This window comes from Alligator mississippiensis, chromosome 15 (genome assembly GCF_030867095.1).
Source record: "Alligator mississippiensis isolate rAllMis1 chromosome 15, rAllMis1, whole genome shotgun sequence".
NCBI lineage: Eukaryota > Metazoa > Chordata > Crocodylia > Alligatoridae > Alligator > Alligator mississippiensis.
The window spans coordinates 30005229-30023497 of NC_081838.1; the positions used below are offsets into that span (position 1 = coordinate 30005229).

The 18269-nt window shown below is 58.4% G+C and overlaps 1 protein-coding gene across 1 annotated transcript; it reads left to right on the forward strand.

Moving 5' to 3' along the window:
* The first annotated feature begins 619 nt into the window (after positions 1-619).
* Positions 620-12147, forward strand: LOC106737700 (uncharacterized). Its single transcript, XM_059718138.1, is given in 6 exon segments — positions 620-1222; positions 1224-1458; positions 1693-1761; positions 7231-7298; positions 7385-7801; positions 10680-12147. Coding segments are annotated over 6 exon segments (2373 nt in total). The 3' UTR covers positions 11661-12147.
* The last annotated feature ends 6122 nt before the right edge of the window (positions 12148-18269 follow it).

The following is an 18269-nucleotide window of genomic DNA, read 5'->3' on the forward strand; positions in this document are numbered from 1 at the left end:
CTGGGAGGGGTGTGGGGTCTGATAGGTTAGAACAGGGGCCCTGGGAGCTTGGACTGGGTCTTCTGCAGCTCTGGGAGGGGCCTGGGGGCTGGTGGCAACCTGAGGGACAATGAGCTGGGAGATGCAGGGCTCCAATTCTCACATCCAGGTGCCCTCCACCACCCAAGCAGTGGGCAGCCACGTCAGAGCTGCCCATGGGGCTGTGGAGGAAGAACTGGTTTCACTTCCTAGCAGATCAGGATGTGAACGTGGGTCCTTGCATGCACAAGGCACCGTGTGTAAAGAACCCAGGTGTCCCAAGCTCCTCCATCCTGCCCAAACTCTGAGTCTAACCACTACATACATCCCCCTTCTTAATGACTGCAAGGGAACCCAAGTGTCTGGGCCCCCAGACTCACATTTGCTAAGCCCCCAGACACAGCCCTCTTTGACCACACTGTGGGATAGGTAGGGCTAGGAGCCTGGGCACTTGGGCTCTCCCCTAGCTCTGGGGAAGGAGCAGGGGCATAAAAGTCTGGTGGGCTGGGAACCCAGACACCTGAGATATAGGTCAGGCTGGGAGGCTGGGCTGTGGGATTCTGGGGTCCCCTCATGGCCTCCGCATGCCTCCCCACAGGTGATGGCCTTCTGCCTCAAGTCACTGGTCCTCTTTGTCTACATCTTTACCTTCATCACGGGGCAGCCCACGAACCTCTTTGCCTTTGTCACCTTCATGTGCCAGGTCCAGTGCTGGCCCAGCCCCATGGCAGTGCTGCTGCTCAACCTCACCGTGTCTGACCTCCTCATCCTCCTCTTCCTCCCCTTCAAGATGGCTGAGGTGGGCGCTGACCTGACCTGGCCATTGCCAGCTTTCCTCTGTGCCCTAACCAACTACTGCTACTACAGCAGCATCTACACCAGCACCTTCCTCCTCACAGCCATCAGCATCGAGCGCTACCTGGGTGTAGCCTTCCCGGTGCAGTACAAGCTTTGGCAGCAATTGGCCTATGCCATGGTGGCCAACGCGGCTTTCTGGGTGCTGGCCTGTGCCCACTGCAGCATTGTCTTGGTCTCCGAGGCTCAGTTGCCCAGAGCCAACACCACCAGAACCGTCTCCTGGTGCTATGATGACTTCTCTGTAGACCAGCTGTGAGTGGTGCTTCCTGTCCACCTGGAGCTCTTCCTCTTCCTCTTCTGCCTCCTGTTCACCATCACTATCTTCTGCTACGTCAACTTTGTGCAGAATCCTCCTGGCCCTGCCCAACATTCCATGGCAGAAGAAGAGAATGAGAGCCCACCCGTGGAGGGTCTACGCCCTGCTCTTCAGCACTTTCAATGCCTCCCTGGACCCCACCATCTTCTACCTGTACTTCTCTGCTGTCCAGAAGGCCCTGGCTGAGGCCCTGGCTGGCACTGAGGAACCAGCTGTGTGCCACAGAACCCCACTGCTACTGCCTATGCAGAGGCAAGGAGGACCAGGTGGGCAAGGGAGATGAGGTCGAGGCCAAGGGGTTGTCTAACTGAGCCACCCTCCCTGGCTACAGGAAGGGGTGGACAATTGTTGGGACAGAGTTTGGAGGCCCCAAAGGGTTGATGGTAGCAGTGCATCGATACATCAGTCCGATATTGGATCAGCACCAGTATAAAGAAAATTGTTTGTATCAGAAATCAGACTAATATGGCCAATAATTTGGCTGATAAATGCCCTTGCAGGTGCACAGCTGCAGTGCAGCATACAGGCAGTGAGCACAACCCGGCAGAGTGGAGAGCTGCCTGCAGCTGGTAAGTCTGTTGGGCTGGAAGGGGAGGGAGGAAGGGAAAGGAAAGTGGCATGGTGGGGGCAGATCAAGGCCCCCACAGTAAGGGAGGGAGTGAGGCTGGGGCTGGAGCAGAGGCTAGGACAAGTGCTGCACAGCCACGGCAGGGAGGGCACAAGATGGAGCTGTGAATTGTCTGGGGAGGGGGGTGGGGCAGCTCCCACTGCTGTTCTGTTTGTTCAGGAGCCGCTCGTCCAGTGACTCATCTGGTGTTCATCTGCTCCTCTGGCAGCTCCTGCCACTTGTTCGGGAGGGCATGGGGGGGCAAGTGCCCCCCAATCTGTGTGGGGTGGGGTGGGGCTGCAACTGTGTGGGGCTCTTCCTGGTGGGGGCCGGGCCGCACTGTACTCAGAGCAGGCAGTGCTGGGAGCGGGGGTTGGGGGACTATGATGAATTTTGGGGTAGCTGCAGCCTCCCTCCCCCATAACCCCCTCCCAATGCCACCACTCGCCCTGAGTGCAACCCAGAACAGCCCCTGCTGGGAAGAGCCCTGTACAACCCGAGCCCCAGTCCCAGGCTGCAGCAGCAGCCACCCTGCCCTGCCCCACGCATCTGTTGGGGCACATGCCCCCCCCCCATGCACTTCCACGGTGCGCACAATGGTGGGAGCTGTTCCCCGGATGAGCCTCTTGCAGCTCTCTCCTGTGCCCCGCCCAGCCTGGGCAGCACCTAGGTTGGCCAGCATAGAGGACATTCTGGTTTTCAAGAGAAAAATAGAGGACACAAAGGCATCTGGTTTTGTATCAATAGAGGACAGAGGACAACCAGACTGTCTTCTATGATGGCAACCCTAGCAGCGCTCCCAGCCCCAGCCTCCCTCGCTGCAGGGGCCTCAATCTGCACCCCCCTGCCCCCTTCCCTTCCCCCTCCCCTTCCACCACAACGGATTTACTAGCTGGACACTGCTCTTCAAGTTGCCAGGCTTGTATCAGAAATCGGATCGGTATTGGTCACTATGCCTCCTTAAAAATCGGCTTTCGGTATTGGCTGCAAAAATTTCTATTGGTGCACCCCTAGTAGATGGGCCCTGACTTCCATTAGCGGACAAGTCACTGTATGAGTGGCTAGAGTGCCAGACGAGCCTAGTGCTGCTTCTGAGGAGATAATGTTGGCTACAAATGTCCAACTCGGGATCCTTAAAATTCTAGGTTATTAGGCGGATTGAAACACTGTAATCATAAACCTTGGGGCTGATCCCCACACACATACACACATGCACAAATGCACACACATACACACACACAGTAGCAGGCTACAGAGTCAGGTATACCTATCCTACAAGCGCTGGAGTCTGTCATTGAGGCTTCTTTCAGCGTGGTGGTATCTTCCAGAAGGGGGTTTCCGGCTGGTCCTTCTGGCTGGACAGGTCTGGTCGAGTTGAAGATCAAGAGGGCGCTGCTGAGGGTCACTTTTCACTGCCTTTTATCTGTCCCTGGCAGACTTTGGTGACTCCCCAGTTTTCAGGTTTGCCCAATCCAGGGGTCATTGACCCTCGTGGGACTTCCCCCCCCCCCCCCTCGGTGGCTACTGGATGGCATCTGTCAGCCCCAGGGGTTGTCCGCATGTACGTGCAGGTTTGGGAGTCCGTTGATGAATTTAGAATAGGGCTCTGGGAGTGGTGGATCTGGAGATATTCAGCCCAAAAGTTGGTCCCCAGCATTGATTAACTCAGGCCAGGGCTTCTAGCCCTTGATCAGTGATGTTTAGAGATTTCCTGGTTGTTACATTGTCTTCTATTGAGTTCTTCCGTTGGCTGATCTGCAGCTTCCAGGTGTTAATTACTGCCTGCTTCCATGTTACACATTCAATCACTGATTCACTCGCTCTTTCAGGGGCCAGCCTGATACAAGGAAGGGCAGTTTGATTCCTACCCTTGTTAACATTGTTACAATGTATAACTTACTAAAACACATTTAGTTGAAAGGTGAGGAGTATAAAATATAAGCTACTAATGCCATGGCACACAGATAGTTAAAAATACCAAAATACAAGGGGAGATACAAAATGCACACATACACATTTTAAAACACAATTCCTTATCTTAAAGTGAAAGAGAGAGGAAGGAAGAAAAGGTAGAAAAAGAGAAACATATCCAAAGAAGGGAGAGCAAATGCAGGCAAGAGGAAAAGGGGGCTTTCTGCTACAGTATCAACCTCCACAAGGCACCGGCCTACTCTGGCTAATGACTTTGGGCCCGGCTTATATCCACAGAATCACAGAAAGTGAGTGGGAAGGGCCCTCAGGAGGTCACATCTAGTCCAACCCCCTGCTCCATGCAAGACCAGCCCCAGCTACATCATCCCAGCCAGGGCACCATCTAGCTGGGGCTTCAACACCTCCAAGGATGGAGATCCTACCACCTCTCTGGGTAACCTGTTTCAGTGCTTTATTACTCATCTCACGAGAACGTTTTTCCTACTATCCAACCTCAACTTCCCTTGCTGCAGCTGGAGCCCATTGCTCCTTGTTCTGTCATCTGTCCCCACTGAGAACAGTCCAGCTCATCCTCTTTGTTGTCACCCTGCAGGGAGTTGAAGGCTACTATTCAATCCACCTGCAGTCTTCTCTTCTGCAGACTAAATAAGCCCATTTCCCACAGCCTCTCCTCATCCATCCTGTCCCCAGCACTGAACCTCCCTCATTGCCTTCTGCTGGATTCACTTCAAGCCTTTCTGTAGTGGGGGGCCCAAAAAATGGACATAGTACTTCAGATGTGGCCTCACCAGGACTGAGTAGATGGGAAGAATCTAAACTTTATAGCCCACTCCAGTCCCCATCTGTTCTCTGCTGCCTGTAGCGGCTCCAGCCCAGGAGTTCAAGACTCAGTCTGCTGGCAACGCTCCTACCAGTGCAGCCCAGGATGCTATTAGCCTTCTTGGCAACAAGGGCACACTCTTGGGCCCATATTCAACTTCTTGTCCAGTCACACCCAGGTCCCTTTCTGCAGAGCTGCTGCCCAGCCAGTCAGCCCCCAGCTTGCACCAGTGCATGGGATTGTTCTGTCCTAAATGCAGGACTTTGCACTTGTCCTTGTTGAACCTCATGAGATTTCTTTTGGCCCAACCTCCAATGTGTTGAGATCTCTCTGAATCTTAGCCCTACCCTCCAGCGTATCTACTACTCCCCTCCAGCTTGGTGTCATCTGCAGACTTGCTGAGAGTGCACTCTGTGCCGTCTTCCAGGTTGTTGCTGAAAACATTAAACAAAACTGGGCCCAAGAATGACCCAGAATGATGCCAACTAGACATCGAGCCATTGATTGCTACTCTCGAAGTCCGATGCTCCACCCAGTTTTCTATCCACCTTCCAGTCCATTCATCCAGCCTGTACTTCTTCAGTTTGCTTAAGAGGATATTGCAGTACACGGTATCAAAAGCCTTGCCTAAATCAAAGTATACCACATCCACCAGTCTCCCCACATCCACAGAGCCAGTCACCTCATCGTAGAAGACAATCAGGTTGGTCACTCATGACTTGCCCTTGGTGAATCCATGCTGACTTCTTCCTAATCACCTTCGTCTCCTCCAAGTGCTTAGAAATGGATTCCTTGAGCACCTGCTCCATGACTCTTCCAGTGACTGAAGTGAGGCTGACTGGTCTGTAGTTCCCTTCTTCCCTTTCTTAAATATGGGCACTATGTTTGCCCTTTTCCAATCATCTGGGACTTCTCCTAATTGCCATGAGTTTTCAAAGATGATGGTCACTGGCTCTGCAATCAAATTGGCCAATTCCCTCAGCACCCTCAGGTGCATCCCATTGGACCCATACACATCCAGCTTGTCTAAATAGTCCCTAACCTGTTCTTTCATCCCTGAGGGCTGCTCTCCTTCTCTTCAAATGGGACCTTCCCTAGCCTGCAAAGACTGAAGTGAAAAATGCTCTGGCTGACTGGGTAATGACCTTGGGTTTGCTGCTCTGGCTTAGCTTGGCTAATGAGCTTGGGCCTGACTCTACCAAGGCTCCGGCCTGCTGTAGCTAATGGGTCTGGGCTCCCATTTCCACCAGGCCCCCGCTTCGTTCTGTGAGGCTTTGGCCTACTTCGGCTTGTGAGTTGACTGAATTTCCTACTCTGCCTTCAGACCTGGGGCCCCGACTCACTTCAGATTGTAAATTGGCCCCGCTACTGCCACAAGGCTTCAGCCTACTCCGACTAATGACTGTGGGCCCAACTCCCACAAGGCTCTGGCTTGTCCTTGTGGGCTTGGCTTCCCCTGACCTCCATCTTACCTCAGCTGTGGGGGTGTCTGTGATGCCCCTTGACCCTGATGTGGCCCCCCTCCCCCTGCCCTCCAACTCCTGGGGGATGCAGCTACCTCAGGGACAGGAAGTTTGTGCCTGACACAGGAACCCCAGGACAGACACAGATCAGGGAAGATGATAGGAGGGCTCAGACCTCAACACAAGATCCCTCCATCTCTACCACCAGCCCTCTGTACCGACCTCCTGGGGGTCTGGGCTTGGCTGCCCAGCTGGCCTGGAAGGCAGTGGTAGTAACATGGGCAACTGGTGCCTCCCGAGTCTGGAGGGGGACACCAGATCACTGATGGGGGGGGGTCCCCCAGTGGCTCATTGCCCAACCAGAGATGAAACCAGCACTGCACTTCCACCAGCACCACTGGTTTCAGAGCTGGTGCTTCCAGGGGGTGCACAGCCAATCTCAGGGGGGGCACATGCACCTGCATGCACTCATTGGCCTACATGTCGCCAATGAGTAGTAATACTGTTATCTTGACCCAATGGCACAGCTCAGGACTCAACCCAAGGGGCCCTACATTAGTAGTGGGGCTGTTATCCCACCCCGCAGCTGGCCAGGGCGACTCACTCCAGGGCAGGGCTGTGTGTGTGGCCTCTGTGGCTCTATGCGGTGGGGAAGAGGTGCCCTGGCGAGAGGTGATGTGCATTTTCCTGTCCCCACCCTGAACCCCTGCTGTATCCAAGGATAAAACTCAGAACAGTGGGAATTCACCCAGCCCCTCGACTGGTCTCCTGAGCTAATTCATGATGAGCTAGGGATGCCTAGGTTCTCTCCCCTCTCTGGGAGGAGAGAAGGGGGCCAGGGAGGGTCAGAGCAGGGGGGGCTGGGAGCCCAGACTCCTGGGTTCTCTGCCTGCTCTGGAAGGGGAGTGAGGCCTGATGGGACACAGTGTTCCATCCATGCTCTGCAAGGCAGAGCTCCCTGACACCTAATGACCCGGACGCCTGGGGTCTTGGCCCGAATGCCTGGGTTCTTCCCTAGCTCTGGGAATGGAGGGATGTGTATTGCTTTAGAACCAGATGGGTTGGAAGCCCGAATGCCTGGGTTCCATCCAAGTTCCTGGAGGGGTGTGGGATGTGTCCTGGCAGACCCCTTGGACACCTGGTTTCTCCGTGTGGGCCACAGGGCCTCCAAAGGCCGCCCGCCCAGATACCTGACCCGTTAATCCCCTCCCCACAGAGGCTGTTGTAGAGCCCAGTGTGCACATCAAGACCCGTGTGGTCCTGGCTGTCTACATCCTGGCCCTGGTTACCTTTCTACACCAGGACTGGTGCCGGCCTCAGCACTGTGCTGGTGCTCAGGCTCAGTGTTTGACCTCCTCCTCCCTTTCAAGACAGCCAAGGCAGGCATCAACATGACCTGGCAGCTGCCTGCCATTCTGTGCCCTATCACCAGGAACTGCTACTACAGCTGCATCTACCTCAGCATCCTTTTCCTCACAATGCTGGGGGTAGACTGCTACCTCAGTGTGGCCTTCCCAGTGATGTACAAGCTGCAGCAGTGGCCGACCTACAACGTGACAGCCAGCACAGCCTCCTGGGTGCTGGCCTGCACCCACTGCAGCATCGTCTTCATCAGGCACTACTATGGGCAGCATGGAGGTGCTATGACAACTTCTCCCAGGACCAGCTCCATGTGGTGCTGCCTATCCCGCTGGAGCTCTCCTTCATCCTCTTCTGCCTCCCGGCTGCTTTCATCATCATCTACGATGTCAGCTTCAGGGGTTCTTCTCTTAGGCGTCATCGGATTCGTAGGGGGGAGTTGGTGCCTGAGTCCTGCTCCCAAGATGGCAGCCAACTCCTACAAGGCTTTGGCTTGCTCCCACTTCCAGCACGGCTCCTGACTCTCACCAGGCTCTGGCCTACTCCTCCTTCCAACCTGGCACCCAACTCCTACTAGGCTCCAGCCTACTCCTGCTTCCCAGAAGGCATCCGACTCCCACACGACTTTGGCCTACTCCTGTTCCCAAGATAGTGGCCAACTCCCTCACGGCCTTGGCCTACTCCTGCTTCCAACCTGGCATCCGACTCTTATAAGACTCCAGCCTAATCCTGCTCCCAAGATGGCAACCAGCTACCAAAAGACTCCAGCCTGCTTCATGATGCTAAGCAAAGCCATTGGCACCTGCAGGCTTTGGCCTATTGTGCCCAGCCCCATCTCCTGCCTTGCGATTAAACCTGGCTCAAGCCCAGCTTAATGAGCCTCATTACTGCTCCTGGACTTTCTGTCTCCCTCTATGACTCCTTCAACCCCACCCCCTACTCTGATGGGGGAGAGGAAACCAGCCCAGACAGTGGAGAAGCCAGCCGTGGGCTGGTGACACTGGGGCTGGGACATGTTAGAGACCACTCTGGGAACAGGATGGGACTGGGCAGGAATCCGGACACCTGGGTTCTCTCCCAACTCTGAGAGGGTTCTGATGGGTAAAAAAAGTGGGGACTGGGAGCCTGGATGCCTTGGCTCTTTTCCTGAGAACAGACGGACACTGTTCCCCGGGATGGGGGGGACACAGAGCAGGCAGGGTCCTGTGCTGAGATTTTCCATGGCGCCTACAAAAATGGCTGCCAGGCCCTGTACCCTAGTAGGCATCCCCTTGTGGAGGTGCCTGGCACCCTCTGGTGGTGACAGTGAGAACCACAGGGCGGGAGAGTGGCAATAAACTGGGATTTATTTATTAAACTGGCTTTTGTGAGACTTTTTTGGAGGGATTACTCAGGGCTGAGAGGAGGGAGTGGCAGAGGGGGACCCAGATGCCTGGGTCCATCCTCAGCCCTGGGAGAGGGCAGAGGGGCAGGCAGCCAGACCACCTGGATTCTAGAGTAGATTGGGAAAGTGAGTGCGGACTGTGGGAGGATAAGAGCGGGGCATGGGGATCAGGAGCCCAGATGACACCTGGGTTCTCTTCCTGCTCTTGGGACTTGGCCTTGGTGACCTGATTGGGCTGACTCCAGTCTCCACCCACTGGGGACTGGGTCCCTGGACTATTTTTTTGCTGACTGCACCCCATCCCCCCCAGTTTCTGTCAGGGTCCACAGGGAGCTGGGGGGCAAGGAGACACTGCAACAGCTGAGAGGATTGACTCAGGCGTCTGGGCTCCCAGCTCCCCCCTACTCTAACCCATCAAACCCCACTCCTCTCCCAGAGCTGGAGAGAACCCAGTTGTCCAGGCTCTCATCCCCCACTATAACCCCCCAGCCCCCACTCCCCTCCCACAACTGGAGAGAACCCAGACGCCCGGACTCCTCAGCCTCTCCAGCTCTGGCCCCATCGGGCTGCAGTCCCTTCCCAGAGCCGGGAGAGAACCCAGGTGTCCTACATCCTGGGGTGGGGGGAGGAATTTCCTCCTGGGGGTGGGGACACTATTTATTCGCTGTTTTCTCCTGGGAGCCTCACTCCCACACAGGAACTCAGCTGTCTGTCACATCTTGGACTCCTGGGCTGGAGCCGCTACAGGCAGCAGAGAGCAGGTGGGGACTGGAGCGGGCTATGAAATTTAGGGTGGGACTGGAGCAGGCTATGAAATTTAGGTTGGGAGTGGACAGCCCGGATGCCTGGGTTCTCTCCAGCTCTGGGAGGGGAGAGGGGTCTGGCCAGTTAGATGTGGGAACCAGGATGCCTGGGTTCTCTCTGGTGCTGTGAGGGCAGTGGGGACTGATGGTTACAGCCAGGGAGCTGAGAACTGGCCACAATTGCCCACCTCTGCCTCCTCTCCAGCAGAGCTAGGCTGGGGCCGGATGCCTGGGTTCTCTCCTTGCCCCGAGCTCTATGCAAAGCTCCTTTGTGCTGCAGATAACTGGTAAACCCAGGAAATAAAACCGTGACAGGAGCTCAGCGGACAGGGCAGGGTGGGGTGCAGGGGGGGATGAGAGCAGGAGGGGCTGGGAGCCTGGATGCCTAGGTTCCACTCCAGCTGTGGGAAGGGAGCAGGGTCCAATGGGTTAGAACAGCAGGGGGATGGGAGCCCGGACTCCTGGGATCTCCCCAGCCCTGGGAGGGGACTGGGGGCAGGTGGCACCCTGCTGGACATGAAGCTGGGGGCAGCAGGGCCCCAATTCTGGCATCCAGGTGCCCTCCCCACCCTGCCAGCTGTGGACCCACATCAGAGCCACCCCTGGTTCTGCGGAAGGGGAACTGGTTTCACTTCCCCCAGATCGGGAAGTGGAGGTGGGTCCTGACATGCAAGAGCCGCCTTTGTGAAAAGAACCCGGGCGAACCAGGGCATCCGAGCTCCTCCACCCCACCCAAGCTCTAACCACATCATACATCCCCCTTCCCCTTGATTGGAAGGGTATGCAGGCATCTGGGCTCCCAGCCCCACCTTCACTAACCCCGCAAGACAGACCCCAGACATGGCCCTCCGTGATTCCATTGCCTCTGTCACGGGCCAAGTTGGAAGCACATGTAAATCAAATTGTTCAGGGCTGGGTAAATGCCCGCTGTGGGGCAGGCAGGGCTGGCAGCCCACACACCTGGGTTCTCTCCTAGCTCCAGGGAAGGAGTGGGGGCATCAGAGCCTGAGAGCCCAGGTGCCTGGATCCTATCAAGCTGTGGTGGATGGTTGTCAGGTTGGGAGCACACGCTCTGGGATGCCGAGGTCCCCTCATGGCCTCCCTCCTTTTCTCCCCCAGTCCCCACAGGCAATGGCCTTCCCCTTCAAGTCGCTGGTCCTCTTCGTCTACATCTTCACCTTCCTCACGGGGCTGCCTGCCAACCTCTTTGCCTTTGCCACCTTCGTGCGCCAGATCCAGCGCCGGCCCAACCCCGTGGCCGTGCTGCTGCTCAACCTCACCATGTCCGACCTCCTCCTCCTCCTCTTCCTCCCCTTCAAGATGGCTGAGGCAGCTGCTGACATGAACTGGCCACTGCCAGGTTTCCTTTGTGCCCTGACCAACTACTGCTTCTACAGCAGCATCTATACAAGCACCTTCCTCCTCACGGCCGTCAGTGTGGAGCGCTACCTGGGCGTAGCCTTCCCGGTGCAGTACAAGCTGCGGCGGCGGCCGGCCTATGCCATGGTGACCAGCGTGGCTGTCTGGGTGCTGGTTGGCGCACACAGTGGGATTGTCTTCATCTCTGAGGTGCAGACACCTGGCACCAACATCACCCGTGCCAATGTCTCCCGGTGCTATGAGGACTTCACTACGGAACAGCTGCAGGTGGTGTTACCTGTCCGCCTGGAGGTCTTCCTCATCCTCTTCTGCCTCCCATTCACAGTCACCCTCTTCTGCTACGTCAACTTTGTGCGGATCCTCCTGGCCCTGCCCAACATCCCACGGCGGAAGAAGTGCCGGGCAGTGGGGTTAGCCTTGGCCACCTTGACCAACTTCATGGTGTGCTTTGCCCCCTACAACATCTCTCATGTGGTGGGCTTTGTGGAGAACAAGAGCACCCAGTGGCGGGTCTATGCCCTGCTCCTCAGCACCTTGAATGCCTCCTTGGACCCTGTCATCTTCTACTTCTCCTCCTCTGCTGTCCAGAAGGCCCTGGTGGGGTCCTGGCTTGTGCTGGGGAAGCGGCTGCATGCCATGGCACCCCTCTGCTACTGCCTGCACGGAGGCAGGGAGGACCAGGTGGGCAACAGGGACAAGGTCGAGGGATCGTCCACCTGAGCCTCCCTCTTCAGCCACAAGAGGGAGGTGGATGGTCATCAGTACAGAGTTTGGAGAACCCAAGGAATTGACAGGCCCTGACTGCCATTAGGCTGTGACCCAACGCTGCTTCTGAGGAGGTATTGACCTCCACAATGTTTCGGCCTCTCTGGCTAATGACTTTGGGCCCAACTTAAAACCACAGAATCACAGAGAGTGAGGGCAGGAAGGGCCCTCAGGAGGTCACATCTAGTCCAACCCCCTGCTTGAAGCAGGACCAGCCCCAGGGAACCAAGGCTTTGTCTAGCTGGGGCTTCAACACCTCCAAGGATGGAGAGCCCACCACCTCTCTGGTTAGCCTGTTCTAGTGCTTTATTATCTTCCTAATGAGAATTTTTTTTCCTAATACCCAACCTCAACTTCCCTTGCTGCTGCTTGAGCCCATTGCTCCTTGTCCTGCCATCTGCCACCACTGGGAACAGTCCAGCTCCATCCTCTTGGCAACTACCCTTCAGGTAATTAATGGCTGCTATTAAATCCTCCCGTCTTTTGTTCTCCAGGCTCAATGAGCCCAGTTCCTTCAGCCTCTCTTCATCTGTCCTGTTCCCCAGCCCCTGGACTCTCTTCAATCCTTTCTGTAGTGGGGGGCCCAGAACTGAACACATGACTCCTGATGTGGCCTCCCCAGTGCCAGATAGAGGGGAAGAATCACTGCCTTTGACCTCCTGGCAACTCTCCTACCAATGCAGCCCCGGGATGCCATTAGCCTTTTTGGGCATTTGTACACGTGACAAAAATTGCCCATTTTTGCAATTAAACTGCATTACAGTTTACAGGTACAGGTTTGGCAACTAGGGCACACTCTTGGTGCCAGTTAAGCTTCTTGTCCCCTGTCGCCCCCAGGTTCTTTTCTGCAGAGCTGCTGCTCAGTCCGTCAGCCCCCAGCGTGTCCTGGTACATGGAATTGTCCTGTCCTAAGTGGAGGACTTTGCACTTGTCCTTGTTGAACTTCCTGAGATTCCTTGTGGCCCAGTCCTCCAATTTTTCAAGGTCACTCTGAATCCTAGGCCTGCCCTCCAGCGTATCTGCTACTCCCCCCAGCTTGGTGTCATTTGCAAACTTGCTGAGGGTACACTCTGTGTCATCTTCCAGGTCATAAAGATAGTGAACAAAACCAGCCCCAGGACCAACCCCTGGGACACTCCACTTGATACCGGCTGTCAGCTAGACATTAAGCCACTCATTACTACTCTAAGCCCGATGCTCCAGCCAGTTTTCTATCCACCTTACAGTCCATTCATCCAACCCAGACTTCCTTACCTTGCTTGCAAGAATGTAGTGGAAGACTGTATCCAAAGACTTGCTAAAGCAAGGTACACCACATCCACTGGTCTCCTCACACCCACAGAGCCAGTCATCTCATTAGAGAATGCAATTAAGTTGGTCAGGTATGACTTGCCCTTGGTGACTCCATGCTGACTGTTCCTAATCACCTCCTCCTCCAAGTGCTTAGAAATGGATTCCTTGAGGATCTACTGCATGATTTTTCCAAGGGCTGAAGTGGTCTGTAGTTCCCTGGATCCTCCTTCCCTTTCTTAAAGATGGGCACTAGATTTGCCCTTTTCCAATGACCTGGGACCTCCCCTGGGACCACCATGTCCAGCCACTCTGCAATCACATTGGCCAACTCCCTCAGCACCCTTGGGTGCATCCCATCTGGCCCTATTGACTTGTACATGTCCAGCTTCTCTAGTCCCTAGCTTTTTCTTTCAGCCCTGAGGGCTACTCCCCCCTCCCCAAATGATGCTACCCAGCTTGCCTGTGAAAACTGAGGTGAAAAAGGCTCTGGCTAATGACTTTGGGTCTGTTGCGCCAATGCTCCAGCCTTGCTTGGCTAACGAGCCTGAGCCCAACTCCCCTCCGGGCTCCAGCCTGCTGCAGCTAATGAGTCCGGGCTCCATTTCTGAGCTCTGTTGTTCGTTGGCCCGACTCCACCGAGGCTCTGGAACAACTCTGGGCCCAACTCGAATGAGGCTCTGGCCTACTGCTTCTGCGGAGGCAACAACTTGCGTGAGGCTTCAGCCTGCTTCGGCTCACGAGTTGGCTGGATGTCCTGCTCTGCCTTCAGACCTGGGGCCTTGGCTCGCTTCAGCTTGAAAACTGGGCCCGCTACTCCCACAAGGCTTTGCCCTCCTGCAGCTAATGACTCCATGGGCTGGCTGGTGGGGAAGGGGGTGTTAAATAAGGGGTGACTGGGCTCCCTCTCCACGCGGTGAGGACAGAAGGGGTCCATGGGGCTTGGCAGGGGGCCCTGATGCCTGGGCTCAGTGTGGAGGGGGGGCTGAACCCCTGGGTGGGGGAAGGGGGAGGTTGTCACAGCATGGCAGGGCTGGGAGCCCGGGCCCTGGGGTCCCTCCTTGCTGGGGGCGGGCAGACCCCTGGGTTAGTGGGGGGTGTTACAGCAGGGCAGTGGTGTCTCCCGCCCCGCTCTGGGACAAGAAGGGGCTGGGAGCCCGGGTCTGTGGGAGGGGGAGAGTGCGCGGGCGGGGAGCAGCAGCAGGCGAGCGCCGGGGGGGGGGATGAGCCGGGGTTAATGGGTAACTGGGGCGGGCCGGGGCAGCCGCCAGCCCCTTATCGGCGCCGATCTCGGCTCGCCGCCGCGGGCTTTGCGCGCACGCACGTCGGCAGCGGCTCGTCCGCGCGGCGCTGCCTGCCCGCCCGCCGCCCGCTTCCTGCCGCCTCGCCTCCGCCCCCGCCGCAGCCCGCCCGCTCGCACACACAGCGGCGGGGGGGGCAGCGGCTGGCTCCCAGGACACCGGAGCCCGTGCGGTAGGAGGGATGCCGCAGACTCAGCTCGGTGCAGCCACAGCCTTTATTGCCCCAGGAAGCTGTGCCCCCCGGGGCCCGTGCCGGCCAGAGGTGGAGGGCGAGGCGGGCGCGGAGGACGCCGAGCGGGGAAGCTGCGGCACAAGGGGCCGGGGAGACGGAGAGGGGCAGGGAGGAGAGCCAGGCGCCCGGGCCCGTCCCCTTGGCGGGGCAGAGGCGGGGCCCGGGGGCAGGTTGACCCCCCCGGGGGGGGGGGTGGTCTGGCAGGCAGGGTCTCGGCGCGGCTCTCCCGCCTCCCGGGATCTTTCTGCTGGGTCCCAGGGCCCGGGCAGGGGGTCAGAGGCTGCCCTGTGGGGAGAGAAAGCAAGAGGGGGCAGTTGAGGGGGCGCAGGATACCTGGGTTGTCTGGGAGTGGGGGTGAGAGCAGGGGGCTGGGAGCTAGGAGTCCACCCCCCTCCCCAGGGGGTGGGGACACCAGGACACCTGGGTTTCCGGCCAGCTGTAGGAGGATGGGGGTCATTTGGCTGGAGATGCGGCCAGGTCTGGGGTGGAGTGGGTAGGGGTTGCCCAAGTGTAACACGAGGGAGCGCAGGAGGCCAGGCGGTTCCCAGGGCCGGGAACGCACCCCCCCCCGCGGGAAAGGGGAGGGGATCCTGGGATGCCTGGGTTCTGCCCCCCACCCCGAGTGAGAGCAAGCAGGGTTGGGGCTGGGGGGCGGGGGAGTGAGGCCCAGGGGATCGGCCTGGAGGCCTGAAGCCTGGGTCCTCTGGGAGTGGGCAGAGTGGGGGCTGGCGCGTGAGAGCAGGGGGCTGTGGGAGCCGGGATGCCTGGCTTTCCTGGGGGGAGTGTGGCCTGGAGGCTGAGAGCAGAGGTGGGGTGGGAGCCCGGACACCTGGGTTCTCTCTGCTCCAGGAGCAGAGCAGGGTCTGGGGACCCCCATCACCCACCTGGGCACGGGCCAGGCTCCGCCAACCCAGATGCAGGCAGACTGGAAGAGACCCAAGGGTGACAGGGTGAGTGGGGAGCAGAGGAGACAGGACCTCCCCTCCACCCTCACCTCTCTGGACTCATGGCCCTGCGATGCAGCCAGCTCTGGGGGGGTAGCAGCGGGGTGGGGTTGGCTGAGAGGGCCCTGGGGTGGTACCTCCCAGATTGGGCCCGTAGTGGGCAAGACCCCTCCCCACCCCATTACCTGCCAGGCCGGTGCCCAGGGTGAGGGCACCCAGTAGGACCATCTTCAGCAGGCTGAGAGCGGCCAGCAGCACCAGCGAGTGCTGGCGCAGCACCCAGGGGTCTGTGGCAGGGTGGGGTCAGCACCTGGACCCCTGGGTTCTGTCCCACTCTGGGACTGGCTGGAGCAGGCAGGGGAAGGGACTCAGGACACCTGGGTCCCTTCCTAGTGCTGGGAGCGCCTAGTGGGAGGGGAGGGGGAGGGGGGCAGGGCAGGGCAGGGCGGGACTAGGAGCCTGGACGCCTGGGTCCCATAACAGCTCGTGGGGAACAATGTCATGGGTGTAAGGCTTCTACTCAGTGCCAAGATGGAGCCAGCTCTGGGGTGGAGCAGCTGAGGAAGCTTCCCAGCCATGCCCGCCCCCCCCCAGTGTCCAGGACACACACATACAGAACCCAGGTGTCTTGGACATGGATGCACACACGAACATACACAAAACTCAGGTGTACAAGACACAGGGACACACACACGGGACCGAGGTGCCTTCCCCCTACATGTACAGACAGAGAACCCAGGTGTCCAAGATGCAGATACATGCACCCATGGGAAATGTGCCCAGGACATACATGTGTATCCATGGCACACAGGTGCCTGGCACACACAGGCACACCCCCCACACTCTTGCTGTCATACACACTCTCTCTCTCTCTCTCTCTCTCTCTCATGGCAGGGTCCTGGCCACCCCTTGCCTCCTCCTCCCCGATGGGCACACCCCATGTTCCCCGCCATGCCTCGGCCTCCCCCCCTGGGTACCGGGGTCCTGGGCCTCACCGTGGCAGATGTAGGTGTCGGCATTGACGGGGCGGGCATGGGCCAGGGCCAGGTGGGCATGACCATGGCTGAGGCCTGTGGGTGGCAGGGCCGGGTCCACACGGGGGGCCAGGGTGCAGCTCAGCCTCCGTGCCGCTTGCCCAGCGCTGCCACGACACTGCACCCTTGGTAGCATCCTGCGGGAATGAGCAGCCCAGGGACACACTGGTGCCCTCCAGGACTCGCAGCTCTGCTGGCACCTGCATCACCGAGAAGTTGACAGCTGCAGGAGCGCAAGGGAAGGGGTTAGGTGAGCTCAGCAGGGTAGGGGACACCTAGGTTCCCTCCAGCCTCCATGTCCTGCCCCCACCTCCCCTCTGCTCTAAGTCCCTGCCCCTTGCCACAGCAGGAGAGAACCCTGGCATCCGGGCTCCCAGCCTGCTCCAACCCCAGCACCTCACCCAGGCTGGATTCTGGGACTAGGAGCAGGATGGGGGTGTACAGCACCAGGCACGCCAGCTCCAGCGCTATGGCCCCGTGCCTCGTGGCCCAGCGGAAACTGGAGCGGATGCCCCAGAAACTCAGCGCTAATGCCAGCATCATGTGCCCCGCCAGGCCTCAGCGCTGCAAAGGAGAGCACAGGGTGGCTCCTGGACACCTGGGTCCACTCCTCAGCATAGGGTATTGGTTTCAGAGGTGGGGGACAAGGATTGAGGGATCTCGCCCCAGGGAAAGGAATGGGGTCACAGGTGGTGGGCAAGATTGGGAGCCCCGGCACATGGGCTGTGTTCCTGTTCTGGGAGGGGAGTGGGGTCTGAAATGTTGCAGCAGGCGGGGCTGGGAGCCTGGATGCCTGGCTTGTAGTCCAGGTCTAGCAGAGGAGAGAGAAGAAGGCCTGGGGAGGGGATAAGCCCGGACGCCTCGGTGCTGTTCCTTGCCTGTGAGCCCAGGAGCGAGAGGTGCTGGCAGCACTGGGGAGTGGAGGCTGCAAAGGGACTTTCTGCCCCATTTAAGCAGCAACACAGGGCTCAGTGACAGGAGGAGCGGGGCCTGGGGCCTGAGCTCTCACCCTGGGGTTGTGGTTTCAACCACCATGCCACTTTCTAGGGCAGCCAATAGCAGGGTGCAGAGCTAAATAACCCAGGTGTCCTGGCATCCATCAGATCTCACCCGCGCCTGGATTGAGGAGAGAACCCAGGTATCCTGACTGCCAGCTCTGCCTGCTCTAACCCAGCCGGCCCCATGACCCGCACGGATCCCAGGGGTCCGGGCTCCCAGCCTCCTAACATTATGCAGGTGCCTAAATCCCAATCCTATGCAGTGGCAGGGAAGCCTATGGGTGCCCCCGGGGCTGGCTTGATGCCGTCTCCGCCTGCCCATCCGGCGACCTAGATCTTGCACAGTCAGGAAACCACACGGGCTGAGTCTGACTCAGGTTCCGGCCTCTGAGCCTGAGAGACGTCTCCCTCCGCTGGCTCCAAGCCAGCAGCACCAGATGCTGGGTCTCACGGCCACCGTGGGCTCATGTCCTGCCCCTCCTGTGAGCACAGGGGGTCGGCGAGCCTGATTCATCTGCAGAAGTCCTTGCTGAGGCTGCTCCCCCCTTCCCAGAGCTGCAGAAAACCCCAATGTCCAAGTGCTCGGCACCCCCTGCTCTCACCCACCAAACTCCACTTCCCTCCCACAGCACGGACAGACCCCAGGCGTCCTGGCTCCCAGTCCCACCTTCTCTCACCCCGACACCCACTCCTCTCCCAGAGCAGGCATAAACCCAGGCATCCCAGCTCCCAGCACATGCTGCTCTAACCCTGAACCTCACCATC